General features: G+C 51.0%; 1 protein-coding gene across 1 annotated transcript in view; it reads right to left on the bottom strand.

Annotated features, from left to right (window-relative positions):
* Nucleotides 1-13,472, bottom strand: part of agap1 (ArfGAP with GTPase domain, ankyrin repeat and PH domain 1) — a 77,607-nt gene that overhangs the window by 31,733 nt on the left and 32,402 nt on the right. Inside the window, 3 exon segments of the mRNA XM_084574461.1 lie at nt 11,402-11,494; nt 11,712-11,867; nt 12,751-12,878. Of these exon segments, the coding sequence (XP_084430587.1) occupies nt 11,402-11,494; nt 11,712-11,867; nt 12,751-12,878 (377 nt within the window).

Raw genomic sequence — 13,472 nt, 5'->3', positions numbered from 1 at the left:
ACTGCAAACTGGAAGGCTAGGAAGAGCTACTGTTCGCTGGGAGGATAGGAACAGCTACTGTTAGCTTGGAGGCTAGGAAGAGCCACTGCGAACTGGTAGGCTAGGAAGAGATACTGCGAACTGGTAGGCTAGGAAGAGATACTGTTAGCATGGAGGCTAGGATGAGATACTGTTAGCTTGAAGGCTAGGAAGAGCTACTGTTAGCTGGGAGGCTAGTAAGAGCTACTGTTAGCTGGGAGGCTAGTAAGAGCTACTGTTAGCTGGGAGGCTAGTAAGAGCTGCTGTTAGCTGGAAGGCTAGGAAGAGCTACTGTTACCTGGGAGGCTAGGAAGAGCTACTGTTAGCTGGGAGGCTAGTAAGAGCTACTGTTAGCTGGGAGGATAGGAAGAGCTACTGTTAGCTGGGAGGATAGGAAGAGCTACTGTTAGCTGAGAAGCTAGGAAGAGATACTGTTATCTGGGAGGCTAGGAAGAGCTACTGTTATCCAAGAGGCTAGGAAGAGCTACTGTTAGCATGGAGGCTAGGAAGAGCTACTGTTAGGATGGAGGCTAGGACGAGATACTGTTAGCATGGAGGCCAGGAAGAGCTACTGCAAACTGGAAGGCTAGGAAGAGCTACTGTTCGCTGGGAGGATAGGAACAGCTACTGTTAGCTTGGAGGCTAGGAAGAGCCACTGCGAACTGGTAGGCTAGGAAGAGATACTGCGAACTGGTAGGCTAGGAAGAGATACTGTTAGCATGGAGGCTAGGATGAGATACTGTTAGCTTGAAGGCTAGGAAGAGCTACTGTTAGCTGGGAGGCTAGTAAGAGCTACTGTTAGCTGGGAGGCTAGTAAGAGCTACTGTTAGCTGGGAGGCTAGTAAGAGCTACTGTTAGCTGGGAGGCTAGGAAGAGCTGCTGTTAGCTGGGAGGCTAGTAAGAGCTACTGTTAGCTGGGAGGCTAGGAAGGGCTACTGTTAGCTGGGAGGCTAGGAAGAGCTGCTGTTAGCTGGGAGGCTAGTAAGAGCTACTGTTAGCTGGGAGGCTAGTAAGAGCTACTGTTAGCTGGGAGGCTAGGAAGAGCTACTGTTAGCTGGGAGGCTAGTAAGAGCTACTGTTAGCTGGGAGGCTAGGAAGAGCTGCTGTTAGCTGGGAGGCTAGGAAGGGCTACTGTTAGCTGGGAGGCTAGGAAGAGCTGCTGTTAGCTGGGAGGCTAGTAAGAGCTACTGTTAGCTGGGAGGCTAGTAAGAGCTACTGTTAGCTGGGAGGCTAGTAAGAGCTACTGTTACCTGGGAGGCTAGGAAGAGCTACTGTTAGCTGGGAGGCTAGTAAGAGCTACTGTTAGCTGGGAGGCTAGGAAGAGCTGCTGTTAGCTGGGAGGCTAGGAAGAGCGGCTGTTAGCTTGAAGGCTAGGAAGAGCTACTGTTAGCTGGTAGGCTAAGAAGATGTAACTAAATCCCGCAGAGTCATTTTCAGGAGGAAGTTGAACCTTCATCAGTTGATTTAGTTTCTTTTTCTCTTTACTGGACTTCGGGTGAATCTATTTTAACGGTTTTGTAACGGCCTCATTTAAAAGGAAGCAGGAGTCAGGGCGTCCTCCATGTTTTACGTCTGGATTGTCACATCCGGAGCGAAGCTAACGAGATTAAAGACGGATAAACAAACAAGACTTTAACGTCTGGAGCTGGAAGAGGCCGTGAAGACGGAGGGGAATCAGCTCGCATTTAAAATCTCTCTCCTACGCACATCAGCTCCGGCTGACTGACCGTTTAGGCCGAGCGACCGCCCGACCGCCCGCCCACACTTCATTTAAGCCTTATTCATTAGGTGAGAGAGAGGGAGATAAAAAGAGAGAGGGGGGAGAGAGCGAGAGGAAGAGGTGGCGGCGGGGGATAAAACTGTCCGCTGATTAGCAATTACAGCCGTGCTGCCACGCGTGTCACTTCACTGGACCTCTACAACATTAACACTCTGACTCAGGATATTAATAGAGTCCAGCCGTGAAGGGGGGAGGAGGAGGGGGTAGAGGCACCACCGAAGAAGAAGAAGAACAAGAAGAGGGGGTAGATGGACGGGCCCGTTGATGGACAGAAGCCTGCTCCCTGCTGCCCTGACCGCTCAGCTTTCATTAAGGCGGCGGCGGCGGCGGCGGCGGGACGGAGCCGTGGGCCCCGAGGAGACGGAACATTAATTGGCGGCGACATTAACGCTCCAGAGACAAAGAGACGAGAGAGACAGAAAATAAAAGCTGTGGTCAACTGGACTGTCCCACAGTTATTGGAGACAGTGAACTAACCACAAACACTCAAACACGCTAAGCGCAACCTGTCAGGACAGCTGAGCGTCCATTAGCGCCTGCTAGCGAGCAAGCTAACGCCGAAATAGACTAGCGGCGTTGTCAACCTGGATCAGATCTGAGACATCAACGTGTAAACTTAACGTTTGGAGGAATTAAAGCTGATTAAAGCTAACAATTAAAATAACGATGCAGACGTACGTCCACGTTTGTTTAGAAGCAAGAACTTTGTCTAAATAAAATAAATTTAAAGGTTGGAGCTAGCAACGCTGAACTCTGGGAGGTCAAAGAGGTTCAACACCGCTAATCGGCCAATGATTGGGAGGCTAGGAAGAGCTACTGTTGGCTAGGAGGCTGAGAAGAGCTACCGTTATTTTGGAGGATAAGAACAGCTACCATTAGCTAGGAAGCTAGCAAGAGCTACTGTTAGCTGGGAAGCTAGGAAGAGCTACTGTTAGCTGGGAAGCTAGGAAGAGCTACTGTTAGCTAAGAAGCTAGGAAGAGCTACTCTTAGCTTGGAGGCTAGGAAGAGCTACTATTAGCTTGGAGGCTAGGAAGAGCTACTATTAGCTTGGAGGCTAGGAAGAGCAACTATCAGCTTGGATGTTAGGAAGAGCTACTGTTAGCTTGGAGGCTAGGGAGAGCTACTATTAGCTTGGATGTTAGGAAGAGCTACTATTAGCTTGGAGGCTAGGGAGAGCTACTATTAGCTTGGATGTTAGGAAGAGCTACTATTAGCTTGGAGGCTAGGGAGAGCTACTATTAGCTTGGATGTTAGGAAGAGCTACTATTAGCTTGGATGTTAGGAAGAGCTACTATTAGCTTGGAGACGAGAGTCATCTGGAAGTGGAAATCAGTGTATTTGCGTTTATTTAGTTATTTCTTTTCTCTAAGCCACGAAGCTAAGATGCTAACTAGCGGCGCTGGGCGGCCAGTGTCAATAAAACCTTAAAGGTTGGAGGTAGCGACGCTGAGGTTAAAGAGGTTTTTGTCCGTCCTTTTATTCCCGTCCTTTTGTCTCCTAGAGATTAGAGCAGCTCTGTCTCAGAGGATGATGGATGACCCGTGGGCGCTGCTCTGGCCGGATCAGATGGCCGCCGCGATACGGCAGGACTCCCGCCGTCACCTCCCACTCGGCTGTCGGCCGGCGCTGACACCTCTAATTGAACCTCGTGCTAAAAAGTAAAAGGCCTTTGAGATGTGAGCTGGTCTGGATGTATGGGGGGTGGGCCCCAGATATCAGCTCAGATCCTGTCACGGCTTCAGGAGGCTTCTCTGGAGCCCATTGTCTGAGTCAAGGACCGTTACTGAGATTAGTGGGAATCAAACCTGACACAAAGTTGGTTGTTGGTTCTAAGTCCATGCTGCTGCTTCTTTCCAGATGTTTCTGTCCCACTTCTTCTTCTTCTTCTTCTTCTCTTTAATCACGCCCTCAGGTACCATCCCATCTTCTTAACGAATGACTCCCATCGCTTGGCCTCCCCCGAGCTAGCGACCTTTTCTAAAGCACTACTCCACCATACTTCACCCAGTGTGTGTGGGGGGGGCAGAGGGGGTGGGGGGGAGTTTTTGGGGATCTATAAGTTGATGTGTGAATAAATCCTGGACGTTTTATACTTTCTACACTTTCTGCTCCGAGAAACCCACAAAAACCTCGGGGACGCCGTCGGACGTTTTCCGATGCCTAACGAATGACTTCATACCCCCCCTAGCCCCCCCATCCCGAGCTGGCGACCTTTCCCCGAGCGCCACCCCACCATACTTCACCCTTTCAGAGAGGAGTATATCTGAGGAGGTATTTATCTCCCCTGATGTCCCACGAGGAGACCTTGTGAGCTGTCACCCCTCCCCAAGGTAAAATAAGAGAGTGTGTCATGGCGGTGACTAATGAAAGATATTACCCATCAGGAGGATCTCGACGCTGCGTTCAATTAGCTTCCCCCCTCGTGACAAACTGATCGCTTGTCACGGCGCTGAGCGATGGACGACGGAATGAATCCGACGTCTCCGCAAATACCGGGAAGTGTTGCTTCATCGCTCAGCGCCGCTCTCGCTTCTCTTTGAGCAAACGTACAAATGTTTGAGATGACGAAAAACCACTTTCACAACAGAGTTCAACCTTTACGTCTGTTAGACATTTATTTGATTGCTGCTAATTGATGCCGGTTAGCCCCTTAGCTTCCTAGGCTCCCAGATAGTCTGCAGTTTGACACATATGGCCGACTGTTAGCATCTCAGCGTCCTAGCCTCCCAGATAGTCAGTAGTTTGGTGCGTATGGCCTCCGGTTAGCGTCTTAGCTTCCTAGCCTCCCAGATGGTCTAGCCGCAGGTTAGCGCAATAGCTTTCTAGCCTCATGTCTGGCCTCCACTTAGCATCCTTGCCTCCCAGACAGTCTGCGGTTTGATTTGTTTGGCCTCCGGTTAGCGTCTTAGCTTCCTAGCCTGCGTCTTAGCTTCCTAGCCTGCGTCTTAGCTTCCTAGCCTGCGTCTTAGCTTCCTAGCCTGCCAAGCTATCATGCCGTTTGTGAGTTTTTCAGATCCTGAGGAAGGTTGTCCATCTCTTGACGCCAAAGAAATGTTTAGAAATATTTTTGTGCGACAAGCACAACAAGGTCGCTGTTGACGAGGCAAGGACGGTGAAGGGCGAGAACCGGATCAAATGAACCACCACCGAAAAAAGAAGGAGGAGGAGGAGGAGGAGGAGTGGGTGGGGGTCCTGAAGAGGAGCTGATTTATCTGATAAGAGTTGTGGGTAATTAATTAGAAACTCAATTATCCAAACCTTACTTCAGCAGTCTCAATTCATTAGTGGATTGAAAAAACCTCGCCCCTCACTCGACTGGAGCGTCGGTGAGCGACAGGAGGCGAAGGAGACGCGGCTCCTCTTCCTCGCCGAGACCCCCGGGGTCAACGGCGGTCGCTCCCGTCCAGCGCCTCATCAGTCTAACAAGTGTAGCGTGGTGTGAGACAACAAAGAGACCGCAGGGACGCTCGGCGCTCGGAGCAACACCTCCACGGAGACCGCCGCCGAGCAGAGGCGTAATGAGCACGCTCTAAAAATGCTCTTTGATTGACGCCTGTGTTCGTTGTTTTAATTATTTCTCAAACTGAAAGAGGGCGCCTCCACCCACCACCCCGCTGAAGAATCTCATTTCCAGGGGTTAGTGTGCATGACAAAAAATGTCATCATGGCCAAAATGGCTCCGAGCGGTGACAACCTTTCCCAAGGAAATGATATTTTTCCAATCCGGCGGAAGGCGGATCATGTCACCCTCGTTAAAGCCTTGATAGCAGGTCTTTAATATTCACCGTCTTAATTAGGGCTGCAGTTAATTTCATTAAATTCTTTGGCTGCTAAATGAAGCAGATTATGAGACATCTTTTATTGCGAAGCGTGAAATTACAGCCTGCCCGCTGCCAATGGCGGGGCGAAGCTAATGAATTACAGGGTAAATAACACCCGAATTAACCATCCAATTTAACTCCGTACAAAGCGCCCGGCGCCGAGGGGGGACGAGTAGACTTGTCAAAACCCACCCAGCCCCGCGCTCGTCTTCAAGCCCGCGAGAGGCAATTACAACGCTAATCAGCCCCTCGCAAGGAAGACGCTCCGAAGAGTCCGACTCAGGAGCTCAGCGTCGGGCTGGTTGGAGGTCAGGACGTCCCGGTTCCACTCCAGATTCAGAGCCGTTCTAAATGAAACCTGGAGACTTTAGGTTTTTATTTCAGATCAGAGTCAGGTTCGATGGTTCAGGGTCAACATGGTGGAGCTTCAGAACGTATTCTTACATATACACCATCAACCAACCAACTCAGATCTTCCTCTGTTCAGAACACTTTGACTGTCTGAAGCCTCTCGCTCCATCTGAGTCCAGCGTCCCGGGTTCAGATCCCCTGAGGAGCTGTAAATCCAGGCGCCTGTTAAAGTCTGAGTTCAGTCAACCCTCGCTGAGCAAACACCGCTTCACCTCTCCAGTGTGTCCGGTCCCGGGCGGCTCGCGGAAAATTAATTTGTCAGATTGTTGGTTTTCAAAGTGCCTCGGCCGGCCGCCCCGACAGAGCGAGCGAGCGTCTCCCCGTCTCTCTCCGGTAATTAGCGGCTAATTAGCGGCTAATTAGCGGCGGCGAGCAGATGTCGGAGGAGCCCTGCGCCGTCAACAGCCTCTGTAAACAAAGCTGGACGCATCCGCTCACGACAAGACGACGGTGTTTCAGCTTCAGCTCCACATGTTTCCTGGATGTCAAACCCCTCAGAGACTTAATTACAACAAGACTCTTTAAGGCAGCGTCTCACTTTTAATATTAAAACACAAAAACAACTCTGGAGTTAGACACGAGTTTATTATCAACATGTCTGCAGGAGGCTAGGAAGAGCTGCTGTTAGCTGAGAGGCTAGGAAGAGCTACTATTAGCTGGGAGGCTAGGAAGAGCTGCTGTTAGCTGAGAGGAGCTACTGTTAGCTGGGAGGTAGGAAGAGCTACTGTTAGCTGGGAGGTAGGAAGAGCTACTATTAGCTGGGAGGCGATGAAGAGCTACTGTTAGCTGGGAGGCTAGGAAGAGCTACTGTTAGCAGGGAGGTTATTAAGAGCTACTGTTAGCAGGGAGGTTATTAAGAGGTACTATTAGCTGGGAGGCTAAGAAGAGCTACTGTTAGCTGAGAGGCTAGGAAGAGCTACTGTTAGCTGGGAGGCTAGGAAGAGCTACTATTAGCTGAGAGGCTAGGAAGAGCTACTGTTAGTTGAGAGGCTAGGAAGAGCTACTATTAGCTGGGAGGCTAGGAAGAGCTACTGTCAGCTGGGAGGTAGGAAAAGCTACTGTTAGCTGGGAGGAGCTACTGTTAGCTGAGAGGCTAGGAAGAGCTACTGTTAGCTGGGAGGCTAGGAAGAGCTACTGTTAGCTGAGAGGCTAGGAAGAGCTACTGTTAGCTGGGAGGTTATTAAGAGCTACTATTAGCTGGGAGGCTAGGAAGAGCTACTGTTAGCTGGGAGGCTAGGAAGAGCTACTATTAGCTGGGAGGCTAGGAAGAGCTGCTGTTAGCTGAGAGGATCTACTGTTAGCTGGGAGGTAGGAAGAGCTACTATTAGCTGGGAGGTAGGAAGAGCTACTGTTAGCTGGGAGGCTAGGAAGAGCTACTGTTAGCAGGGAGGTTATTAAGAGCTACTATTAGCTGGGAGGCTAAGAAGAGCTACTGTTAGCTGAGAGGCTAGGAAGAGCTACTGTTAGCTGGGAGGCTAGGAAGAGCTACTATTAGCTGAGAGGCTAGGAAGAGCTACTGTTAGTTGAGAGGCTAGGAAGAGCTACTATTAGCTGGGAGGCTAGGAAGAGCTACTGTCAGCTGGGAGGTAGGAAAAGCTACTGTTAGCTGGGAGGAGCTACTGTTAGCTGAGAGGCTAGGAAGAGCTACTATTAGCTGGGAGGCTAGGAAGAGCTACTGTTAGCTGGGAGGTTATTAAGAGCTACTATTAGCTGGGAGGCTAGGAAGAGCTACTATTAGCTGGGAGGCTAGGAAGAGCTACTGTTAGCTGGGAGGTTATTAAGAGCTACTATTAGCTGGGAGGCTAAGAAGAGCTACTCTTAGCTGAGAGGCTATGAAGAGCTACTGTTAGCTGGGAGGCTAGGAAGAGCTACTATTAGCTGGGAGGTTATTAAGAGCTACTATTAGCTGGGGGGCTAGGAAGAGCTACTGTTAGCTGGGAGGCTAGGAAGAGCTACTATTAGCTGGGAGGTTATTAAGAGCTACTATTAGCTGGGAGGCTAGGAAGAGCTACTGTTAGCTGGGAGGCTAGGAAGAGCTACTATTAGCTGGGAGGTTATTAAGAGCTACTATTAGCTGGGGGGCTAAGAAGAGCTACTGTTAGCTGAGAGGCTAGGAAGAGCTACTGTTAGCTGAGAGGCTAGGAAGAGCTACTGTTAGCTGGGAGGCTAGGAAGAGCTACTATTAGCTGGGAGGCTAGGAAGAGCTACTGTTAGCGGTAGATGAGGATGTTTTATCCTGATTTTCTGTTTTCTAAAGTTTATTATTCAACATTTCTTCAGCAGCGTGACTTCTTCTTGCTCCTCCATCACCAGAAAAATAATCACCTGCTCAGATAAACCCTCCTCCTCTCGTCAAAACCTTTAAGTATTTTCACTCCAACTCTTGGCCAAGTTTTATTTTTTCTAAACGTGTTGTGTGCACTTTAATTGTGTCAGAGTGGAAACCCGCCCTGTTCTCATTAGCGCCACCGTGTCCTGGCCTCTGAGTGAGTGGATTTAATGAGCGCCGGACACTCTTAACGAAGGCGTTCCCGTTTCAGAAACGCCGCCGTCACCTCCGAGTCGCCGAGTGTCGCGCTAAGAGCCTCGCTAATGAGACCGGGACCGGCAGCGAGCGAATGGAGTGGCTCGAACACACACTCATGAGGGTTCAATAGAGCGACGGGAAGGAGATACACCTCCAGATAGACCAGAGAAGAAGAGGCCACGGCCCCGCCCACTCCGTCTGATTGACAGGTGATGTGTCGTGGGTTTAGAGGCCTATTAGTTGGGTAATTGGTTAAGTTACAGCTGTGAGGACAGTGATAACTCGCTTGGCGTTCTTTATGGTGTCCTGAGCCGATAAGTGGCTGCTGCTCATCTACACCACTCTGGAGAATTAACATTAGCTACAGACGGCGTCCCTCAGGGATCAACGTTAGGCCCCAGTCACGTTTACTCTCCACACACAAAGCCTTTATTTTATAAAATAGTTTTTATATCTGTAAATGTCTTTTGTAAACGTTCATATAACTGTAATATTTTTTTAAGTGTGTTGTTTGTTGGGACTAAAAGGTGACGGTCATTAAAACGTTAACGGAGTAAACGCTGGTTGAAGCCTGGATGAAGTGAAGAGCAGCTCACTTACAGTCCAAATAAAACCGTCTAATTAGGGATCAGGTCTGCAGCGCCGACGCTGACGAACAGGGAACCATCAAATCAATTAGACTCCACTTCCAACACATACAACAGGAGGAAGCTGCAGGGGGAGGGAGGGAGGAAGGGGTGTAGGGCTCCATGTTGTGCCAAGAACGTGTCTGACTTTATTAGCGTGAATCTGACGAGCTGGTTTTTAGATCACGATACTCGCAACCAGAGTAGAAGAGACGACGGGACGTGTCTGTTAAAGATTTAATGGTTTCAGAGTCATGAACGGATTTATTTATCTTATTTATATCAGGACCTGAACCAAGAGCTACTGTTAGCTGGGACGCTAGCAAGAGCTACTGTTAGCTGGGACGCTAGCAAGAGCTACTGTTAGCTGGGACGCTAGCAAGAGCTACTGTGAGGTGGGACGCTAGGAAGAGCTACTGTTTAGCTGGGACGCTAGCAAGAGCTACTGTTAGCTGGGACGCTAGGAAGAGCTACTGTTAGCTGGGAAGCTAGCAAGAGCTACTGTTAGTTGGGACGCTGGGAAGAGCTACTGTTAGCTGGAGGCTAGGATGAGCTACTGTTAGCTGGGACGCTGGGACGAGCTACTGTTAGCTGAGAGGCTAGGAAGAGCTACTGTTAGCTGGAGGCAAGGATGAGCTACTGTTAGCTAAGAGGCTAGGAAGAGCTACTGTTAGACGGACGGCAAGGATGAGCTTACTGTTAGCTGGGAGGCTAGGAAGAGCTACTGTTAGCTGGAGGCAAGGAAGAGCTACTGTTAGCTGGAGGCAAGGATGAGCTACTGTTAGCTGGGATGCTAGGAAGAGCTACTGTTACCTGGAGGCAAGGATGAGCTCTATTAGCTGAGGCTAGGAAGAGCTACTGTTAGCTGGAGGCTAGGAAGAGCTACTGTTAGCTGGAGGCAAGGAAGAGCTACTGTTAGCTGGAGGCAAGGAAGAGCTACTGTTAGCTGGGAGGCTAAGCTAGAAGGAGCTACTATTAGCTGGGAGGCTAGGATGCCTAGGATGCTAGAAAGAGCTACTACTGGGTGGAAGGCTTGGAGTCTGGTAAGAACTACTATTAGCTAGGAGGCTAGGATGAGCCTAATGTTAGCTAGGAGGCTCGAAGGAGCTGCTATTAGCTTGGAAGCTAAGAAGAATGACTGTTAGCTAGGATGCTAGGATGAGCTAATGTTGGCTAGGATGCTAGGATGAGCTACTGTTAGCTAGGATGCTAGGAAGAGCTAGCCTCTCCTGATTTAAATCCTGAAGCTCCTAAACGTCTCGACATAAACGTGAATCAGACGAAACCAGAACTTGTGAAAATATAAGATTCAGGAAATGAGCAGAGGAGGATGATCTTCAGTCACATGTTTCTGGGGGTCACTACATAACCTGACCCCCCCCCCCCCCCCCCAAACAACGCCTCCACCTGCTGAGCTCCAGCGCGAGCATTAGCACCACAGAAGAAGAAGAAGAGTTTGAGGGATTTTCACACGTTCAGCAGCAATTACCGTGGTCTGTGCTGTGTCGGCTCAGCGGGGCCTTTTCTTAAACGTCGACCCCCGAACACAAACAGCAGCTGCCCAGCCCCCCCCCCCGCCCCCACCCCCCTCTCTCTCTCTCTCAGCTCGTCTCTATGTCTCTCGCCCCTAATCAGAGATGCGATTTTGTTCATTAGGAGATTACAAACGAGGCCGCGGCGTCGACTGGAGAGGCCGCGATTAGAGCTCGCTAATTGCCTGATTCTGCTTGTCGGGAGACATCGCTTCACCCTCCCACTCCCTCCTCACCCCCCCTCCTCACCTACCGCTGCTTCGACATGAGGGAGAGCTTGTTTGCGACAAATAAGAGCCAATTCAGGTGCTCTCCTCGCCGCCGCAGCAGGGATCAGTGGCTCGCTCCCTTCATCCTTCTTCTTCTGTGGTTCCTTTTAAAAAAAAGGAAAAAAACGCCGCCGCCGGCCGCCGTATCAAGGAGCTCAGGACGACACAGACGAGAGGAAGCGGCTTTTTGAAGCGACAAGAGACGCGTGAAGTAGGACGAACAGAGGGAGGGGAGGAAGAAAGAGGACAGTGAAATAAATCCTTCCCTCTGCTGCTGCTAATGATCCGGCTGGAGGACCCGGGAGAGCCCCTCGCTCTAATTGATGTCAAGTGTGTGATTCCACTGTTAATCAAGCCGAGGCTCAGACGCTTCAGACGCTTCAGAGGCTTCAGACGCTTCAGACGGGACGGCTCACCTGTTTGATGGGGATGGCCCGCCCGCTGCCGATGCTGTCGGCCCGAGCCTCCAGGCCTTTCTTGTCCTTGTCCGGCTCGCTCGCCTTCCTCGACTGCGAAAGACGAGAAAGAAATAATAGTTAGCGACGCGGCGGCGGTGGCGGCGGTGGCGGCGGCCGACACGTGGAGCTGGAGGCTGATGTTTTAATGAGGCTGGACAAGTTTAGAGTTCAGGTCTGATATAAAGAAACATTTATTAGGTTATAGGATCGATGAGGGCCCCAGTGGGCGGGGCCTCAGTGGGCGGGGCCCCAGTGGGCGGGGACTCACGGTGAAGAGGTTGGAGCGGCGTTTGGACTGCTTGCGGACCGGCGTCGGGGTGTTGGTGGTCTGCGGGACGTCGATGCGGAGCTCCTTCTGGCTGGTGCTGGGCGTAGACGGCACCGATGAAGAGTAGTCGCTCAGGCTGCCGCCGCCGTTACTGGTCTGGGACGGGACAAGAAATCAGGAGTTGAGTGAACTAAAGTAAAAACTATCTGCAGGGAGGAGCAGGAGGAGGAGGAGGAGGAGGAGGAGCAGGCTGATCTGTGGAGGTGCAGATAAACATGACTCCCCAAGGAGCAGGAAGCTGAGTGATGAGCTTTTAATGAGGAATCAATGGAGGACTGAAGGATGAGGAGGGAAGAGACTTTATTTATTTATTATTATTATATGTGAGGAGGAGGAGGAGGAGGAAGACTGACTGAGAGGAGGAGCAGGAGGAGGAAGTAGAGGTAGAGAAGAAGAAGAAAGGAGGAAGAGGGAAAGAAGAAGAAGGTGAAGAAGGAGTAGGAGGATGAGGAGGAGGAGGAGGAGAAGGAGGAGGAAGGAGGAAGAGGTGGAGGAAGAGGAGGAGGAAGAAAGGAAGGAGGGGGAAGGAGGAGGAGGAGAAGAAGGAGAAGAAAAAGAAGAAAGAGGAGGAGCAGGAGGAGGAGGAGCAGGAAGAAATGAGGAGAGGTAGAGAAGAAGAGAGAGGAGGAGGAGGAAGAGGAGAAGAAGAAAGGAGGAAGAAACGGAGGAGAAGAAGGAGGAGGGGGAACAGGAGGAGGAGGAGAAAAAGAAGGAAGAGGAAGAGGGAGAGAAGAAGGAGGAGGAGGAGGAGGAGAAGAGAGAGAAGAAAAAGAAAAACAAGGAGAAGAAGGAGGAGGAGGAGGAGGTAGGAAGGATGACTGTGTGGATGATAAGTGGTTTAAAGATCAGTGAACATTAGCGTGCTAGCTGCCGTTAGCCTGTCGGGCTAGCATGATGACTGTTGACCAGTGAGGTCAACATCTGTAGGTCAACATGTGTGTCAGGTAGAGAGGTGAGGTCGGTAGGTAAAGGGACACACCTGGCTGATGTGGACAGCTGACACCTGAGTGGAGCAGACAGACGTGTGACTGGGGGAGTTGGGCAACGACTTGCAGGGACCGATGGACAACTGCTGCTTCTTCCTGGTGGCAACGATCTTCTGGGCAACTGCAACAACAAGCAGAGCAACAAGCAGAGCAACAATCAGAGTCAGACTGAGACTGAGACTGAGACTGGTCTCAGCCCTGCACACACTACAAGACCTAGTCCAGATCATCTCTACTGAGCTACACACACTGGCACCTGTTGGGGAGGAGGAGGAGGAGGAGGAGGAGGAGCAGGAGGAGCAGGAGGAGCAGGAGGAGGAGGAGGAGGAGGGGGGGGGGGAGGAAGAGGAGATGAAGGAGGAGGAGGAGAGTTATTGGTGCTGAATTAGCTTTCAGCGGCTAAATGCTACGTCCCCAGATGTCTGACGTCCCATCCCGTCCCGTCCCAGCAGGAGGACACAGGACAGAGTCAGGAGTCCATCAGGCCCGTCCCAATAAACAGGTGACCTCCTCTCACCCTCTCCCAAATGAAGCCATTGTTTTAATTGGGCTCGTTAAGGCCCCGCTTCGTTAACGAGGAGACGCTCGTAAACATTTACCTCCAGGAGACACGGGGCCCGGGCCAAGGGCAGCGCCACCACAGGAGGAGGAGGAGGAGGAGGAGGAGGACGAGGAGCAGCAGCCTCCTCCTCCTCCTCCTCCTCCTCCTCCTCCT

Source organism: Chelon labrosus (assembly GCF_963514085.1).
Source record: "Chelon labrosus genome assembly, chromosome: 24".
Lineage (NCBI taxonomy): Eukaryota > Metazoa > Chordata > Actinopteri > Mugiliformes > Mugilidae > Chelon > Chelon labrosus.
The sequence above is the reverse complement of the archived record's forward strand: the minus strand, read 5'-3'. Positions and strand labels throughout refer to the sequence as shown.